Source organism: Strigops habroptila, chromosome 10 (genome assembly GCF_004027225.2).
Source record: "Strigops habroptila isolate Jane chromosome 10, bStrHab1.2.pri, whole genome shotgun sequence".
NCBI classification, from domain to species: Eukaryota; Metazoa; Chordata; class Aves; order Psittaciformes; family Psittacidae; genus Strigops; species Strigops habroptila.
In genome coordinates this window covers 25,861,410-25,880,031 of record NC_046359.1, presented here as the reverse complement: position 1 = coordinate 25,880,031, position 18,622 = coordinate 25,861,410, and the positions used below count along the sequence as shown (strand labels likewise).

The window sequence follows — 18,622 nt, the reverse complement described above, 5'->3', positions numbered from 1 at the left end:
CTGTATCTTCATTCCAATGTTCTGACCATCTGAGCGCGAACTGTTTCCTTAATACTGAAGATCAATACTGTGGAATGCTGCATAGCTGTTCGATTTGATTCTCTCAGTTTTGGGGAAAGAAAGACAAGCAAAGCAGAACAAAACCCAACCTGTGCGATTTTGAAGCAGGTTGGAGTAATTAACATGCAAGTACTATCTAGAGATAACAACTCAAGCCCCATACTCCCTCTTGTGGTTAATCTTGAAGATTATGGAAAAAAAAAAACCCAAACAAAAAACCCAAGCATGTGTACTTATATGTGCATACATATATACATATATGTACATACACATATATATAAAGTATCATCTATACTTAAAGGAAAAAAATGTTTAAAAAAAAATAATTCTAACTTTTTAAAAAGTTGTAATTTGCTTGTTGTAAACTGTCTCCAGAACATGTAATTCATCTTGAAGGACGTGTCATTCATCTTCAAAATTGGTGTACTTCAATTTTAACAGAATTTTTACTCGAGGAGTTTTCCAAATCCAGTGATGCAACTACTTGGCTTCCATGTCAGATACCAGAATGTCCTAACAGAGGAGACCCTAACGGCTACTCACTAAAGCCAATAAAGTTTAACTCTCAGTAACCTGATCAAAAGAAAAAAGAAAAAAAAGAATCTTGTGTAAAAGAGTTACTTAAATAAGAGAAAAGGAGTTTTGGTAATATTAAGTAGCTTTTCTGGAGCCTTTGCCATATCCTCGATACTTCCATCCAACTTCCTTTTTCTGACCTTTTAGGCTTAAAGTACAATTAAAAGCATTTCTAACCTCAGTGACAATAAATAAAATTGTTTGCTTGCTTTTAGTTTATGAAAGGGATCATTCACAGTTGTTATTACCATTTGAGAAGAGTGAAAAGAGAAATGATCTTGACAAATGCAAAGTTATTGTAAACATATTGGCTACAGATGTGTTGATTCTGAAATATGTTCCATACCTATTTGTTCATCAAAGTTATGGTATGCTTTATATATCATTTGTGTTTAAATAGCTGTGGTAATGGAAAACAAGCCTCTACTTATTATTTGTTTGTCATGATTAATCCAACCTCTTGTTCTTGAGATTTTACTGCTTCTTATTAGGAAATAAATCCCAAAGATTTCTCTAATAGTTATAGGTGTATATATATGTATATATATGGAATTTTATAGTAAAGGAATAAAAAGAAGGTAACAGAGCTGAAAAAAAGTCAGCACTTCCTTTAACGCATATTGTTTACTCTTCATGTTTTTAGTACTTCTATTATAATTGGTTTGGGGTTTAAGATGTCACCTTTTAGGCATAATCAAAATGAAGTCTTGTCGTGGTATGGAACAAAGATTTCCTTACAACAATCCTAGTTTTTATTTTGGTTTCGTTTTTTTCTCCACGTAGAAAAGTGACAATAATGGAAGACCCTGATCAGAACATTCATCTGAAAAACTTGTCTCTTCAGCAAGCAACCAATGAAGAGGAAGCCTTAAACCTACTCTTTCTCGGAGACACCAACAGGATGATTGCTGAGGTGAGAATTGCTGCTGTAAATCTTACTTAACACCACCAGAGTTAAAATTGTTATAAACTTTTCCACATGAGATGTCTAGTTTGGAAGTCTGTGGAGATAAATTAGTAAGTATCTTCTTTCTAAGTGTATTTCCACAGGGAAATTAAATAAGCATTTCTCTGATGATAGCTTTCACTTTGCAAAGAGCTTTCTCTTTTTCCTTAGTGAATCTGATTGGTGGTTATTGATGTCATTACTTACTGCAATTAAAATAAGTAAGAAAAAAAATTGCTCATAAACCATAGACTGACTTTTGAAAGTGATTTATATCAACATACATATGCATTTAAAGATTAGAAAGCATGGTTTTACAAAGCATTGTCAAATATTCCCACAGAAGTACTAAATTGCCTTTGAAGTATCTCATTCAAGAGTTAGCTGTCCTTTCTTTTTTCTTCTTATAGCATAAACATGTTGAGTTATGTGTAAAAAAAACCCCAAATGGTAGTGCGAAGCTCATTCAACATAAATGCTTGACAATATGCAAATACATGAGTTTTCTTGCTGATTCTGGAAAATTCAAATGAAGTGTTTTCATATCCAAAATCTGTAGGGTTTTTAGGTTGGGTGTTTTTTTCTTATCTTCATACTTGGAAATGGAATATAAATATTAAAAGTATATTATAAAATGTGAGCACTGTCAATGTGTCTTTACTAAACACAGCTAATTCTATTTTAGAAATTGTAGGTTTTCTTCCTCTATCCGACCAAAAAGATGTATAATAAATCAATTACAAGAAAGATATTTAACATGTATGAAATAGTCAAGTAACTATGTGTTCCTCCTGTCTGACCATGTATACCTAGCCACAGGGAAGAAACGTTTGATTACAAAATGTAGATAGGCAAAAAACTGATTTGTTCTCCCTTTCTGAAGGGAGAGTATTTCAGCAGTGACATTTTGAGAGGCAGAAAGATGTTAAGGCAAGAGATAATCGAGCTGTACTTAAGGGCTGTTAGTAAATATGAATATTGAGACGAGGAAACATTTGATGATATTGAATTTGAAAATTTGATACAATTTTGAGAAGAGGAACTGGAAAGCATGCAACAGTGGAGACAAAAGCATGACAGTGAGTTTAGAAGCCTGAATACCTATCATGATAGTTGGAGATGGAAAAAGAAAGTTCATTGGATGAAGAAAAATCTTCAGGAAATCTCTGATCAGCTTAAAGGAGCTGTGTATGAAAATGAGACACAATGTTTAAAGAATGGTATGCTGCTGCCTGACAGGGTCATAAATCAGCAATTGTAAAGGACAATTAGGTTAGATACTTGGAAAACGTTGCCTAAAGAGAAAATATATCCCAAACACTGAAAGTCATGAGCAAATAGCAGGACTAATGAAGATGGTAAGTCATTAAAGGTCAAGATGAAGTAGTGTTCAATAAAACTAAAAGAATATTCTTAATGGGGCAGACCAAAGGCATGTCTGCTCCAATTTCCTGTTCTGAATAATGGCCAATAACAAATATATTCAGAAAAGTCAAAGATAAACTACTTAAAAAATCTCCTAATCTTCATTAGTTCATGTTTCAGACAATGTATAGCTAATAATTTTTGTTGCTTTTTTCTTTACGTAAATTTTCCCAGGTGTTTTATTTTAACCTTGGCAAATTTTGATCATGAAATCTTGTGTGACACAAAGTTCCACAACTTCACTGTGTTGTCTGAAGAAAACTCTCCTGTAGTTTATTTTTCAGCCGACAACTTGGTGGTTTTATTTGAGGCATACTAGTGCTTGCTAGAAAGCTTAAGAATAGCCATGAAAATGTGTGGGACCCCAATAGTAGAGAATTCACTAACCTGCATGGCTTGCGTTAGCAAATGCTATGCCATTGTCACTTGTGCTGCTTTTGCCCACAGCAAGAGTTTTTTGTTATATAAATACTATAAAGTTATTATTCGGTTGGTCTTTAATGAATAGTACTTAAAGAAAAAAATTGAGACAATACTTGCTTGGAATAACTGCCACCCATTGCTTACTTTATTTAGTCCGAATGCTAATACGATTCCAAAAACTTCAGCTGAGGAGGATTTCATTGTAGTTTTATTTATGTAGTTATGTCTTACCTGCTGCAATTGCAAAGGAACAATGTATGTTGCAGTACAGTTCAGTGAGCTTACTGAGTGCTGTTTCATCTTAGAAGAAATTTGTCTCTCAGAATTTATCACCCATTATCATTTTTGGCTTTAGGTGACTGGTACTTTATGTGATGACTTAGCAAAATGAGAAAATAGTATTTGCAGAAATGAGGGATTAATGTAGAGGTCTAGGGAAGAGGACTTATGACATCAATGTAACTACTTCTCCAGAGATCAATATTTTTAAAACTTAATTGAATTATGATAACACTTCCTGACTTCAAAAAAGTTATTAGGACTGTATTTAAGCAAACTTCAAAAAAAAAAAAAAAAAAGAAACCAGAAGATAAACAAATACAAATAGGAAAGAAAGTAAAAGAAATGCTTGATTCATCTTTTTTAATGATGAGGACTTTGGCTATGGAAAACTGAAGATGACTGTCATGGATCACGTGAAATCTGTGGCTTCTAAAATTGCAAGCTGATACTTTACCCCTGAGATAATCCTTCTTTGAAGAATTGTAGGACCATTTTGAAAATAAGAATGACAATTTAATTTCTGCAATGCCTCTACTGGTGGAGTCTAACTTGTGATTTGAGGGCTGCATTTTGCCCTCATCACTAACTGTGCTGAAAAGAAAGTGATGAGAATATGAAGAGTATTCTCCAGGCTACATTCATAAATTCATTAGATGTCAGAACCTAAGGGAACATTTATAACTGAACACATCTTTCCCACACATAGCTACGTAGTTTATAAGAAGGAAAAAAAAGGAGGAAGCTAGTTTAATTTGTGCAGGATTGCTTTTTAGGTCAGTGTAGGACCAATCCTTTGCACTAGTTTTGACCTGTACTGCAAGTTGTGGAAATGGTGAAATGGGAGAAATCTGTGTACAAACACTTAATAATACAAAAAATCCAAATAGGAAGCTTTTGTCTCTTACATTTTGCTAGGGAAAGTTAGGCAGAGAACAACCCCCCAAAATTATTCTTTTGTTGTCAGCTCTTCCAACCATAAGGGCTATACTTTTGTTTTGTTTTCGCATAAAAAATAGTTTCTCGAATGTATAGGAATCTTAGCAACAGGTTATTAAAACAAAAATCTAAGTTTATTTTTTATATTTTATTTTTTTAAGCCAGCTTGATGATGCAGACGTAGGATTCCAAAATCTAATTTGCGCACATGACAAAGGTGGTAGCAGCATCTAAAAAGCTCATGTACAGGAATAAGTGTTTGGCCATTTAGGCAGTGTTTGCAAATCATTTTATTTTGGTAGATATGCTATTAATATGTCTTCAGAGGAAGTGTTTTTTTATAAATTCTTCTAATGGGAAGCTCATGTTATCACTGTCCCTTGAAATAATACACCTGAACCTCTGTGATACAGAAAATTCCTAGTACTTTTTTAGTATTTCTCTTAAAATAGCAGTGTAAGGTAGAGCCAGTAGCTTCCCAAGGGCATGCACAAATTTCAAAACTGTAATCTTTATGTGAGATTGATATGCCTGAACACTGCAGTTACATGTACAGTTAGCATTTGTTTTTCCTCTAATGAAAAATTACTTAATTTTAATAAGGATGGGAATGTTTTAGTGCGTGGTTTTGTACCTATAATACTCCATTGTTTATATTTGGAAGACAGCTCATGCTACACAGCATTTGTTCCATCATTTCAAATGTCTGAAGTGCACATGGGGCAAGGAGTAACCTTTTGGCAATGCTTAAGTATGTTTATTTCAAAAAAGAATGAAATTTCTAAACATTTAAAGATAGTTGTGGGGACTGACTTGTGAACTCTGAATTGGACTCATTCCCTTTGTATTTATTTTTATTGTCCATTAGTATTCTCAGGCATATATTTAGAAAGCTACTAGTAGTGTGTGAATGCATTGGATGAAATGCGAAAAATAGAACTTGAAGATGTGAACATATAAAATTAAATGACACTTTTGCCAAGAAGGCATGTTATCCATGTTAGAGCTGTATTCTAGAATGAATTACAACTTTCTGCTTTCCTTGTTGCTGTCAATTGTTAATTTATTTCCACTTTGACAAACCTGTTCTATAGTATTATTAGCACCAAATAACATCATCATTTCAGCACAGGTGCTTTCATTTCCATGTGTGATAAAAGAATCACTGGTTGTATGTACTACTTGGAATAGTCCTTCAAGTGCTTTGGGATTTAGGCGGATAAAAGGCAGTGTGTATTGTAAAGTTTAATAATATCCTCACCAGGGAATATGAATTGCTGTAAGTTACCTTAGTTAACCATGTTCTAACTGTGAAACTGTACTGGTAGTAAATACGGAAAGGTAAAGTAGTGCTTTTAGAAATCAGGGAAGTGTCAGATTGTACCTGTTCTGATACTTACATTTTCATAGCAATAGATTTTTCAGTTTCAACTGTCAAGTGTACTTAAGCACACCTGAAGACCCCCTTTGCTTGTACCATATTAATCAGAAAAGAAACTAAAGATGTATTAAGGTCTCACTCATTTACCAGATATAAAGGCAGGAACCTCCTGTTATTCGACTTACATAGCCTTCCATATAGCATGGTTCTGTTGGAACTGGTGGGGTTTATATTCATTAGGCAGATGTAGCCACTGCTTCTCAACAAAGAATCTCTGCTCCTTTAGTCTTGCAGAAACTTATGATGTTCTCTGCTATAAATTAATAATGTGAAAACACCAGAGAAACAAACTGTGTTATATTGCTTTATTATCATTCTTGTAGGATACAATGGCTCTTTTCTTATAATCTGAACTGTGAAATGACTGAAGCTTTCAGAACTTCTTTCTACGGGTATCCATCTGATTGTAGCTTGAGATTGGAGAAAATAAATTTGATACTGGCTTTGGATGCTATCCCTGCTTTTCTCTTTTACCTTGCCCTTCTTTAAAAATCTCAAAAAGGGGAGGGGGGGCAGGGACAACAATGGGGAAAGGGAAGAAAAAGAAACCCTCCTTAAAATGAAATTTTGTATGTTTTCAGTGAGACATTCTCTGGAAAAAAAAAGGGGGGGGGGGGAACATTCACAATCAGTGTTCCTTCATTTATGCCTTGGTTAGTTATGAATTCACTCACACAGGAAAATCATGTTCTTCTGATGTCTAAATATTTTGATTCAAAGAAGAAAAGATTCCATTAGAACTGTATAAACTGTCAAGTGGAGATGGTTTGCAATATGGGCTGAATGACTGCATTTATCACCTGTGAAATCTTTTTGTCCCAGCTGTCCTGAACGCTTTTCTGTATTTTCTCTGTCCGACTGAATTTGGCAGCTGTAATCAACAGCAGCTTCTGTTAGTCTAATGGTGATTTTCAAACAGCTTTTTATATGTTTTTCTCCCATTTAAGAAACTTTTTCCTTCTTAGGTCGTCAGTTATTAAGAACTCAATTTAGACCAGTAGCATCCTATTTCTGGCTATTCTTCTTAGTGAAAACAATGTTTATAATAGCAGCTGCAAAAAATAAAGGATTCGAGAAATACATACATTCTTGTATAGGGAGGAACTCCTACAGTGTTTTCTTGGTTTAAAGTAGATAATTATAATAAGATGGATAACTTAGGCTCCAGCAAGTTTTTTGACCTTTCATGACCTTGTATTTCTTGACAGAAACATCCAACTTGGATGTTTCTTGCAAAATGGCTGTGCTGCAGGTCTCATTTAAGTAGAAACCACCTTCTTGCAAGTGTTGTATGAATAGATGTAATGGTTCAAGTCACAAAGCTTCTATACATTTTTCTTTTCATTTCAGCAAACACAGGTGTGTTCTAGTCCCAAAGAAAAAGGAGTCTGGGTTGTATGGCTTGAAACACCTCTTTACATATTTTCCAAGATCAAACAAAACACTGATGCTTTACCAAATCATGATCTTGAAAGAAATGTTATTGAATTCCTCTTTTACCATGCCACAAATGGGCAGCAACAGATGACTTGGCATTAATTCCTTTGTAGTGTTCATGTGATATCACAAAGCATCTGATATCTGCTTATGTGGTTTATGATGTCACAGAATTCCTGGAAAAAATTCTTTCTTTGTAAGTAGCTGCAGCTCATCAGTTGTTCTATATATAACTTTCACAATAGCAACCATCTGCTGAGATCCAGGCCACTCCCCTCTTTCTTTTTTTTCCTTCATCACATCAAATTAATGTGAGGATGATTTCATATACATATGGTTTGAATACTGCTAACAAGGCTAAAATGCACTCTGAAAGCCACTAGAGGAACCTTGTAGTAGGCTCTGAGACACTGTCCAGAAAATTTTGTTTGTTTGTTTTCAGTTTTTGAATTTTCTGTACAGCTGAATGGTGATACTCAGAAGTTGCCTATGTAAGACAGCAAACATCGAAACCAAACAGGCTTATTTTTGGCTGAAGATGCTGACAAGTTATTTCTGTTGCTGTTCTGTGTTGCATCTACTTGTGTGGTAAAAGTAGCAGTGTGTGGGATAATGACTGCAATTAACATTTCATGATCACATCCCATTTAACAGTTTAAATTTTTATTACTTTATGCTTCCTGCAAGAGTTCTAATAGAGCTTTCTATATACTGGAGCTGCAAAGTGGAGATAGAATCATATTGTAAAAAGGAGTATGGGTGTGTTAATTAAAGCATGGTTCTACTCTGAAGAAGGTCTTTAAATAGCAGTTTGGGATTCTAGCCAATAACTTCCAAATCAGCTTCACTCATTAAGAAGTTGTGGGGAGAAAAGCAATGGACCAGTCCAGCAAAATCTGCTTAGAACATGCAAAACAAGTCATGGCTAGTGTGTTGCTATAGCCAATAAAGACCTAATACGCCAAATATTGCCCGAGTTTTTGGAACTCAAAGTCCTGACATTATTTTCTTTTATACTTTAATATTTTTTTTACCTCTGTGGGGTTAAGCAGGTGTGACTAAAAGCACATTTTGAAATACATGAGGGTTTGCTGCATAGTGAAACTTAAGTTTGCTTAAGAATGCTTTTTCTGAAGAATGATGATTGTTTTTCTGCTTCTTTCATAGCAACCTTTACTTTGTGCTTCCATAGCTAGACCTGTATTGGTATTCAATCTGGCTTAGACTTGTCTGCAGTATTGTGTGACCGATGCTAGGACTGTAGTGCAAAATGTCTTCAAATATCAATTTTGTTGGGGAGAATGTCCTGAAATATTAATTCTGTTGTGGATTTTGATCTAAAAAATAAAATATCCAGTCCTGCTGCACAGAACTGCAACTAGTAAAATTATATCTCTCCCAGTAAAATAAGTGAAGCTGGCTCTGATTATTTATGAAATCAGAATTGCTGAATAAAGTACATTTTAACAGCATATAACTTTTTCTTAGTATAACTGCATTTTAAATCTGTTTGGAACTATTTTCTTGCTTGACACTTTTCCCTGAGCCTGTTTATTTTCATTTCCATGCTACAACTCACTGTCCCTTCATTTGTTCAGTGTAGCCTCTGAAGGCAGCATAGGACATGACTGCACTCTGATGCTCGTTTCACAGGATTGTGAAATGATCCTCAGAAATCAGGCAGTTAAGCAGAGCCAGTGGCTTGCCTATATTATTCCAAAATTACTCATCTGTATAAACTAATGATCAAAGCTGTTCTCCCCCTCCCTCTGAGCTTGACTTTATTAGGTATAGCAGCCCAAAATAAAATAGTGCTGAGGCTGTAATTTCATTACAGAATTCTCACCAGCTACAAACATTTGCTGTTCCTCTGCACACCACCTACTTGTTCACACGCTGTATGCTGCCATTTTCAATTATCTAGCAGAGCTGCTTCCTACAGCTGTGCTGTGACTGAATTGGGAAACTGATCCAGGTAAAATATCTATAGTTTGCAGACTTCCCCCCCCCCCCCCTTTTTTCCATTTTGCTGTGTCAGTTCCCAAAAACAGTTCAGTTGTGCTGTCACTATTAAGGTTGCAAAAAAAATATTGGGAAATTGAAGGAGTATAGCTGTTAATATTATTCCTGGTAAAGGATTACTCAGCTTGCTGTTAAACAAGCATTTCTGTTAAGACCTGTCGTTTCTGGGTGTACTGCCTGTTAGAGTATCTTGGAACAAGTATAGTTGCTTGGTTGCTTGCAGTACCATTTGTCCAGATCAAAGTTATGCAAGTATTTGGCCAGAATGTGAATGCCAGGTAAACCCTTTTGAGTTCTTGCATATTTATTATAGATACAATAGCTAAAAAATTGTATAGGTGATTTCAGTTGCCAGATTATTGAGCTATACAAAGCTAAAATTATTTATTAAATTAACATTAAGGGCTGTTCCTTTCTTTTCGTTTTAGACTCCAATGAATCAAGCCTCATCCCGATCTCACTGCATTTTCACTATTCACATCTCTAGCAAGGAACCTGGATCTGCAACTGTTCGACGCTCCAAGTTACACTTAGTAGACCTTGCTGGATCAGAGCGTGTTGCAAAGACTGGAGTTGAAGGTCACTTATTGACAGAAGCCAAATATATCAACCTTTCATTACATTATTTGGAACAGGTAAAATTGGAACAGTGATGCAATTTCTTCCTTTACAACATTCCTGTTTAGCAATGTGCGGTGTTTCGGAAATCTTGATTCTAATATTCAGCTAGGATATTTGTTGCATTTTTAAAAAATGTTTGAGTTGATAGCTCTTAATTTGAAATAACATTTTAATTTAGGAAAAGCTTAACAATTAACCAGTAAGGTTATGGTAGGTATACAGGGTAGTATTTTAAAAAGTTTTCTTATTTGGAATGCTAAAGATATTTACAGTTATATTTCTACTAATAATGTTCTTTGTGATCTTCTTTCCCTTCCACAGCTGGGATCAGAATGTATCACTCAAAAATCATTGAACTAAAGTGACTCGGTTTTGGGTATTTTTGCTTCAAGCACTGTAATATGGTAAAATATTAGGTTCTTCTCTCTAGTGTTGTTTTATTCCTCTGCCAATGTGAATCTTCATTTTCTTTCAGACAGGAGTTACCTCTGTTAATGTATTTATGGGCTAACTACCACAATTGGTTTTGTACCAATAGGACTCTCAGATGCAACTGCAATAATAATAATAATAAATCTCCACAAATCTTTATCATTCAGCTGTTGTTACTGAGGAAGATTTAGCCTGAGAATGATTTAAGGCATACTAAAATTTCCTATCATCCTTTCACTGTTGCTTTTTATTTTTACTCTTTGGAAAAGGCAAATATTGAGAAAGTAGATTAATCCTGAGTAATCTTACTAATTTATTTTTTCTTAAAAAAACAAATAATAAGGTGGTGGTGGTGGTGAATGGAAACTGAAGATAAAGTATTTGAGTAGAAAGGTTTGGTCAACAGATTATCATTATTATAAACAATAATAATAATTGTTATAGTAATTATGACTGTTGTTAGTATGATCATCATCATTATTGGGATTTAATTATTTTTCCTTCACTGATCTGATATAATTTTCCCTTCTTGAATGGAAATTATGTTGCATCTTAGGATGCTCGTGATTTTTGTGAATGTGACAAGTGTGATGGTGAAGGCTGTTCACATTCTCCTTCTTTTCTAGTACTCATCTTTTCTTCACATCACACTGATAGGCATGGTTTGTATACCAAAGCATTCCTTCTTTTGAGATATTTCTTTTTGGCTTAGTATTTGTGGCATTGCTAAAAAATTGTTTATGCTGATTTATAAAAGCTTAGTACACATTATGTTTATGTCTTCCTGATCTGTGATCTTTTGTATTCAAATACTGTAAAACACCAAGTAAGGTTAAGAAACACATGGCAATCAATGAAATCTCTTTTGTGAATGCTGTACTCTTAAGTTGCAATCACTGAAGATTTTCAAGTGTGGATTTCAGACATTACACCTTCTAAGACAGGATACATAATGTTGTTTCCACAGTACAGTAAACACTGTTCTTGTTGCCAGAAATTCGTGTTTTGAATTCTGATGGAGAGTACAGTATCTTTTCTTAAGGCTTCTTTAAAAATTTCTATATACAACACTAGCAGGTCTGTGAGCCTGTGATTTTTTTTTTGGGAGAAATAAGGGAGTGGGAGGGGGAAGAAAAAATGCTTGACACTAAAATTCAGATTTGCCCCTTTTAATTCGTACTCCAGTATGTGTGTGCTTTACACAAATTTACACTTGAGGAAATTAATTAAAACATAAAATTTTGAGGGTGTCTATATGTCAAAATTCTTTAAAATTACATGAAGAAATAGAACTGATTCTTCCACTTACTGTGAAGAATCTTTTTCATTTTTGTGTTATGTTTTTTTCTGTTAACAAAACCAAATCCCTTAGATTTCATTTAATCTACAATCAGAGATATTTCATCTGCCAAAAGAAGCAGCTTAAGGCACAGCAGGTGGCAGTCAGTCATTTACTATTGCACTGAATTTTTTTCATATCCCCCTCTTCCTTCAAATTTTTATCTTGCAGAAAAAAGACTGTATGTTAGTTGTACTCTTGGGAAGTGATAGGGATAAGTGATTCTAAAACAGATCTCTTAGGGATCATGCAAATTGTACTCAGGATCCTTCTTACTTACCATGTGCTTTTTATGTATTTATAATGCAACCCTGCATAGATATTTAATATCTATGTAGTGTCTTTTGAGATACTCAGGTTTGAAGTGCTGTAAAAGTGTAAAATACTAATGTTTTGTCATGCAGCTTTTAACTCCTACTTTATGATAAATGCAGTTGGAGATAAAGACATTTAGTTCTGTCTGGGATTGCATGTTAATAAAAACATTTTCTAATATTGAATAAAAGTCTACTGAAGACAGTAAAAAAATCTTTTTTTGTTCAGTGGGAATTGGGCCATTGGTTACTGACCTTGCAGTAACCAATATTAAAGTACAAGGATCTCTCAGAATCAACTTATTTACATGCTCTAGTAGTTAGTTATCTACTGGTGTTTTAGCATTGAGTTATGTCATTTCTAAACACCTTGCATAATGAAGTAGCCATGTAAAATGATTTCTACCAAGATAACAATGGGAACACAGTTTTGTGTTATCACACTTGGTCTACCTGTTAAAAATTGATAATATGTTAAAAAACCTTATATACAGAGCTATCAACTACGTTTATATCTTGTATATATCATCTACATAGATGTACCTGATAGCCCTGTACCTAGAAGTGATGCACCCCAAAATCCCTCTCTTTCAGACCTGTCCTTTTTCTATTACAAGTTCCTTGACTGGATTGTAAAGATTGATTTAGTGATTTAGGTGAGGTTTTATTAAACCCATCATCTTGTGAGTTGCATTATCTCTCATATGACAGTTCAGTGGCTTCTGCATTATGAGAGCTGGTCACTTCGGTGCCAGTGTGGGTGGGTTCAAATTCTTCCTGGGCTACAAGCTTCCGGCATGAACTTCAGAAAAAACGAACTTCTCTGTAACGCAGTTCCCATTTTTAATGGAAATAGCATATCTTCCCTCTGGCTCTTTTCCCATCATGTCTATTCAGATAGTAGTCTCTGTGTAGCAGAGACTGAGAATGCGCTTATTAACGTATATGCTAGACTATGAGGTTTCTATGCAATATTATAAACTAACAGTGATATATTTCCATCTAGCAAGTTGTAATAAATAAGAGTTGAAAACCTTGATAGAAGAATGGGTTTCTAGATTCCTTTAAAAGAGAGTTATTTTCATATTATGTATTTGTCCATCTTAGGGCTGCCAGTGTAGGATTTGTAGTAGTAAGACACTTTAACTTTCGAAGACCGTTAAGAAAAACAAGTGCCAACAAAAAAAAAAAGCTACTAAATTTTCTAAAATAACAAGTTTCTTAACTGCAGCATAAACAAAATGTATGCTGATGTGTAACATTCATAAAAGGAAAAACAATTCCTAATCATTTAGGACAGCTTGCACAAGTCATATAGATACAGGTTTTTGGTACAGTTCTTGGCCAGATAACAGTTCAAATATTTGTATCATAACAGATGATGGGGTAATCTAGCTTTTTATTTAATAATAATTAGGTCCCATAAAGTAAACAGCTGAGAAGGGAAACTGAGAATAGTACGTGTACCATTTCCTGTTTGGCCAAGGCATATATATTCTAAACTGAATTATTTCTTTCCAGCAGTACATTGTAATCATTCACCCTTTTATTTGTGTTTTATTTTTCAAGACACTTTCTCAGAAATAAATGTATTGACCCCTCTAAGAACCATATGCTCTAAGAATGTGTAAAATTAAAAGCATGCTTTAGCAAATGTTAAGGAAATTTCTACTGAAATACTATTCATACTTTATTATATGACAGAAAAATACAAGGAATATTTTCAGTAAGTTCCTGTGTCTTAAGAAAGTCTGTGGGTTTTGGTTTATGGTGTTCAGTTTCCATGTTGCTGAGAGGCTGTAAAGCTAGGATGTGATAAAATTACATTTATTTGGTCTTTCAGGTCTAGATCCTACAAAGACTTATAAACATGCTGAAATTTAAGTTGAAATTATTTCCATAAAATCAGTTTGCAGCTGAGTGTGTAAGCATAGTTCTGTTCTATCAGAAGTTTGGGTTCCTGAGCAGATTTTTTTGTTCTTTTTATATATCAATCATTAATAGACATGTAAATTTAAAAGTCTTTTCCATGTTTATTTTTTTTTTTTCTTTTACTGTTTCAGGTAATAATTGCCCTTGCAGAGAAAAACCGGTCCCACATTCCTTATCGAAACTCTATGATGACCTCAGTGCTGAGAGACAGCCTGGGAGGAAACTGCATGACTACTATGATAGCAACACTCGCTATAGACAAACGAAACATAGATGTATGTTATTTCTATCTATTTTCAACAAAAATGCTTTCAGTTCTCTAACAATCCTGCTCTTCTGACTTTTATTACAGTTTGTAATTCAAGTGTGTATGCTTTCATTTTTATCCTTACAGAAAAACATTTTAAATTTGTTTCCAAGAGATAATTTTATCAGTGGACATTGCAGTAAGATGTAGACAAACCCTTTAACACTTTAAGAAATGTACTTTTCTCTAAGTAATCTCAAGTTAAGTAGCAGTTGGGCAACAAATTGCACTTAGTAATGAACTTTTTTTTACTTACTGTTTTCCTGGTGAATAAATCTTTGAGGACATAATGGTAATATCTATAACTATTTACTTCTTTGGAGTCATGATTTCACTGAGTATGGCAGAAAACTGAAGAGATTGTTGATGGGGGAGAGGGAATTGGGTGGGGTGATTTGGGATTTTTTGAAATGTTTCTGATACTTTTATCTCCCTTCACCCATTTCCTGTGCTGGAAGTATATATAGTGATGTTTTCTTTATTTACCAAAAGAGCTGTAGCGTTTATCAAAGTGCTGTAGTGAATGGGGCCTTATCTGGCTGGTGACAAGTTGTGTTCCTCAGGGTTCCATTCTAGGCCCAGTTCCGTTCAATATATTTATGTATGATCTGCATGCAGGAGTTCAGGGCACCACTAGCAAGTTTGCTGATGATACCAAAGTGGGAGGTGCTGTTGACTATTTTGAAGGACAGGAGGCCTTGCAAAAGGGATCTAGATGGATTGGATCACAAATATAAATTGTGAGAGGAGTGGCTAGAGAGCAGCCTTGAAGAAAGAGATCACTGGGGACTCATTTGAGAAACAGTTGATCAGGGGATTGACTGAGACAATAAAAGATGTACTATGATTTGACGTTTTTATATGTCACTGTCATTAATATGCTAAGCTAATTTCCCTTGAATATTGTTGGGTTGGAATATGAAATAATAGATTATTTCAGTAAAATATGCAAAACCCTGAAGTGTAGTTTGATGACTTCCTTAGCAGTATGTTCTACTTACCTCAGGGTGCAAAGGTAGCTGAAATTTTTCTTTTTTTCACTCTTGCTGTTTTTTTTGTTCCAGGAATCTATATCAACTTGCAGATTTGCACAGCGAGTTGCTCTTATCAAGAATGAAGCAGTTCTTAATGAAGAAATTGACCCCAGATTGGTGAGAGTTGTTTGGGGGCAGAGGGAAGAGGATTGCTTGATTTAGATTTTAATGATCAATAGCAGTTGAATGGATGTTGAGCAATTTTTACTGAATCATCCTATTAAATTGTTTTTTGATGCAAGTTCCTCTTTTTTTCCCTGTAAAAAAACCTACTATTTTCCTTTTTTGGGGTTTTCTTTTTGGTGTGTTTTTTTTTTTCTGAACATAGTTATAATATAAGTAAATGGACTTTTAGAAAACCTCTAAAGGCTTTCTCAGCTCTTAAGGCATCTGAGGAGCAATGGTCACTTTCATTATCGCCTTTGTGTTTCTTTTAGGGTCTTAGTTTCTAAACCCTAGACACAGATAAATGGATGTCCCTAAAACTCAACAAAATCTACTAAGATTGCTTGTCATCAGATGAAGGCACGCTGCTGCACTGAAACAGTTTGTGTATTAAAATGCTAAGAAACAGTTACAGTCCTTCCTTGAGATTGGTCCGAGGAACCAATTCATTTCTGCCTGTTCTTTTTCTTTTTTCCTTTTTTTTTTTTTCCTTTCCTATGTGGGCTTTATTGTAGCAAATCATGCAAAAGATTTCTTCCGTGGCCACAGAAGCCTTTGATCGAGGCTGGAACACATGCAGGCTCCTACATTACTACGTTTACTACATCCTGTGGAGCTATACTCCACGAGTTTGGTATGTCTTGCTCTGCAGGATCATTTAGCAAGTAAAGCAAAAGTGGACTCGTGAGAGTTAGAAAACCAATCCCCTCTTGTGGAAAAGGCAGGGGAACACAGGTACCTAGACTTTATATGGCTCTGTGCTCACTGAGGAATTTGTTGCCCGTCTTAACTACCTGAAGTATAGGGTGCAACTTGATTATTTGGTGAAGAACTCAACTACAGTTTTTTTCATAAAATCAAATGCCATTTATTTGCAGTATTTATCATCTGTAAGTTGAATGCATACTTTATAAAGGGAGTGCATAATACCTCTTGACAGATCTGATTTGTGTAAATTATATTCTTCATAATGGAGACTTCCTGGCTGTGTATCTTTCTAAGAAGATGAGCTTGTACCCATTGTACTTCTTAACCAACTCAGCTTATGATCAAAGCATTTGTTTTAAAATTAAAACCAGACTGCTGAGCTTGAATTAATTGTAACCTCCTCTGGCATTCAATATTGTGCTTCTGTAGATTTTTTCATTTGTCTTAATAATACTTGAAAATCAATCTTTTATCCATATACTGAAAATTTGATTTCTATTGTTGTCTTACTGACATTAACCATCCTAACAATTTCAACGTTGAACAGGGATGGTGCTGTCAGTTCAGCTTTTTCCATTTTATACTCCAACCCCAAATTTTGTTTTATTGACTCAGTAACTGGCACAGACTACATCAGAGTGTGCCACCGAAGTGAGGCAATCTAAAATCAGGTTAAAATGTTTGACCTGCAATATTCTTGAAGCACTCTTGCTACATCTGTAATTAACAATTCATCACCTTAATAGATTCGTATATAAAATATTGTAAGTTTGCTTTTCATATTTATACTAATAAATGTGTATCCAGTAAGTTTAGAGTTAAAAGAAATAATCATATGTATGTTTAGAATATTTTGAATTTTAAAGTAAAAATAGTCATTTTAAGTTAGGAAGTCATGGTTAAATTTAATCATTAAAAGAAATACAAATGTTTGAAGGAATTTTAACATCCAGTGAAAATGTGTCATCAGTTTCAACAATCTTATTTCTAGAAAGTGCATGCAATCAAGAATAATTCATTTTTCCTTGAAAACATTCTTCTCTTGGAAACTTATTTTGCACATTGGATCAGTGTATTCATATCCATCTAAAAATATCATTGGACTCCTAATACATTTGAGCCATTATAAGGTGATGCACTATTAAAATATTCAATCATAAAGTATCCATGAACTTGCTCATTCATGTTTTAAACTTGGGGATTTGCATATTTTCCCCGTTTTGTAGAATTTGGCCTTGGGAAGCTAATGATTTGTAAAATACCATTTTATACAGACACTTTTCCCAAAGGTACAGGCTCTCATAATGAGCTATTAGAATTTAAAAATGAAGTACAGTTCTCCAAGTCACTATTGCAATCATTACTATTCATTAATGCAATTTAATGTTAACTTATAATATTTATTTGTCATTGTCAACTGATACATCCTATAATTATAGTACACTATAATTATGAAATGTGAAATGTTACAAGCAAGAGAAGAAAAGTTAAGACTAAAGTACTAAGATATTGGTTTGGAATTTCTGTTTTTTAGAAAAATGACTTCTGGTGTGTATTTGTCCTTTCTCTAACAAAGACATCACTCCTATTTCAAACATATTTTGATTACTAACAGGCAAAACTAATAGTCAGAAAGTCACTTTTATTCCTACGGCAAATTATTTTTCTCTTTTGCAAATAATCTTTTGAATTCCTTTACAGCCATGTCTTCTAACACATAGAATTTACAGAGTTTGGAAGACTTCTCTTTTTTTTATAAATGGAAAAGGAAAAAAAGAGCTTTGTATATTTGAGGCATTTGGACTGTTTTTAAAAAAGAGATGTTTAGAAAAAGAGAAAACCAAAATATAATATTTCTTTCACTAAGCCTTCTAATGTGTAAATCATAAACTAGCTATTAATCTGTAGGTGATGCTTGGTTTCTGCCTTGCTGTTTGTAGATGATTGTCCAGCTGAAAAAGGAGATCCAGGAGCTGAAGGATGAGCTGGCACTGGTGACTGGCAAGCAAAGGACATCAGAGCTTTCACAAGAAGAGCTACTTCAGTAATGGCTTACATTGTTTTCATTTTCTTCTTTTGTGGTGATATTTTTCATCAGTTTTCTTTGGTGGCATAAATGTTTAAATTCATCTCAGAGTTTTAAACTTCTCTGAGTGAGAATAAGAAGATGAAGTTAGGTGCCAGGTTAGGATGGCAGTTTTCCATGAAACGCTCAATGAGGC

At 34.3% G+C, this 18,622-nt stretch overlaps 1 protein-coding gene across 4 annotated transcripts in view; it reads left to right on the top strand.

The window, feature by feature from the left end:
• Nucleotides 1-18,622, top strand: part of KIF6 (kinesin family member 6) — a 148,972-nt gene that overhangs the window by 27,597 nt on the left and 102,753 nt on the right. For all 4 annotated transcript variants that reach the window (XM_030500054.1, XM_030500053.1, XM_030500056.1 and 1 more), the window contains exons 6-10: nucleotides 1,420-1,549; nucleotides 9,977-10,183; nucleotides 14,318-14,461; nucleotides 15,558-15,644; nucleotides 18,341-18,444. In XM_030500054.1, coding sequence (XP_030355914.1) covers nucleotides 1,420-1,549; nucleotides 9,977-10,183; nucleotides 14,318-14,461; nucleotides 15,558-15,644; nucleotides 18,341-18,444 — 672 coding nt within the window. The remainder of the gene's footprint in view (nucleotides 1-1,419; nucleotides 1,550-9,976; nucleotides 10,184-14,317; nucleotides 14,462-15,557; nucleotides 15,645-18,340; nucleotides 18,445-18,622) is intronic.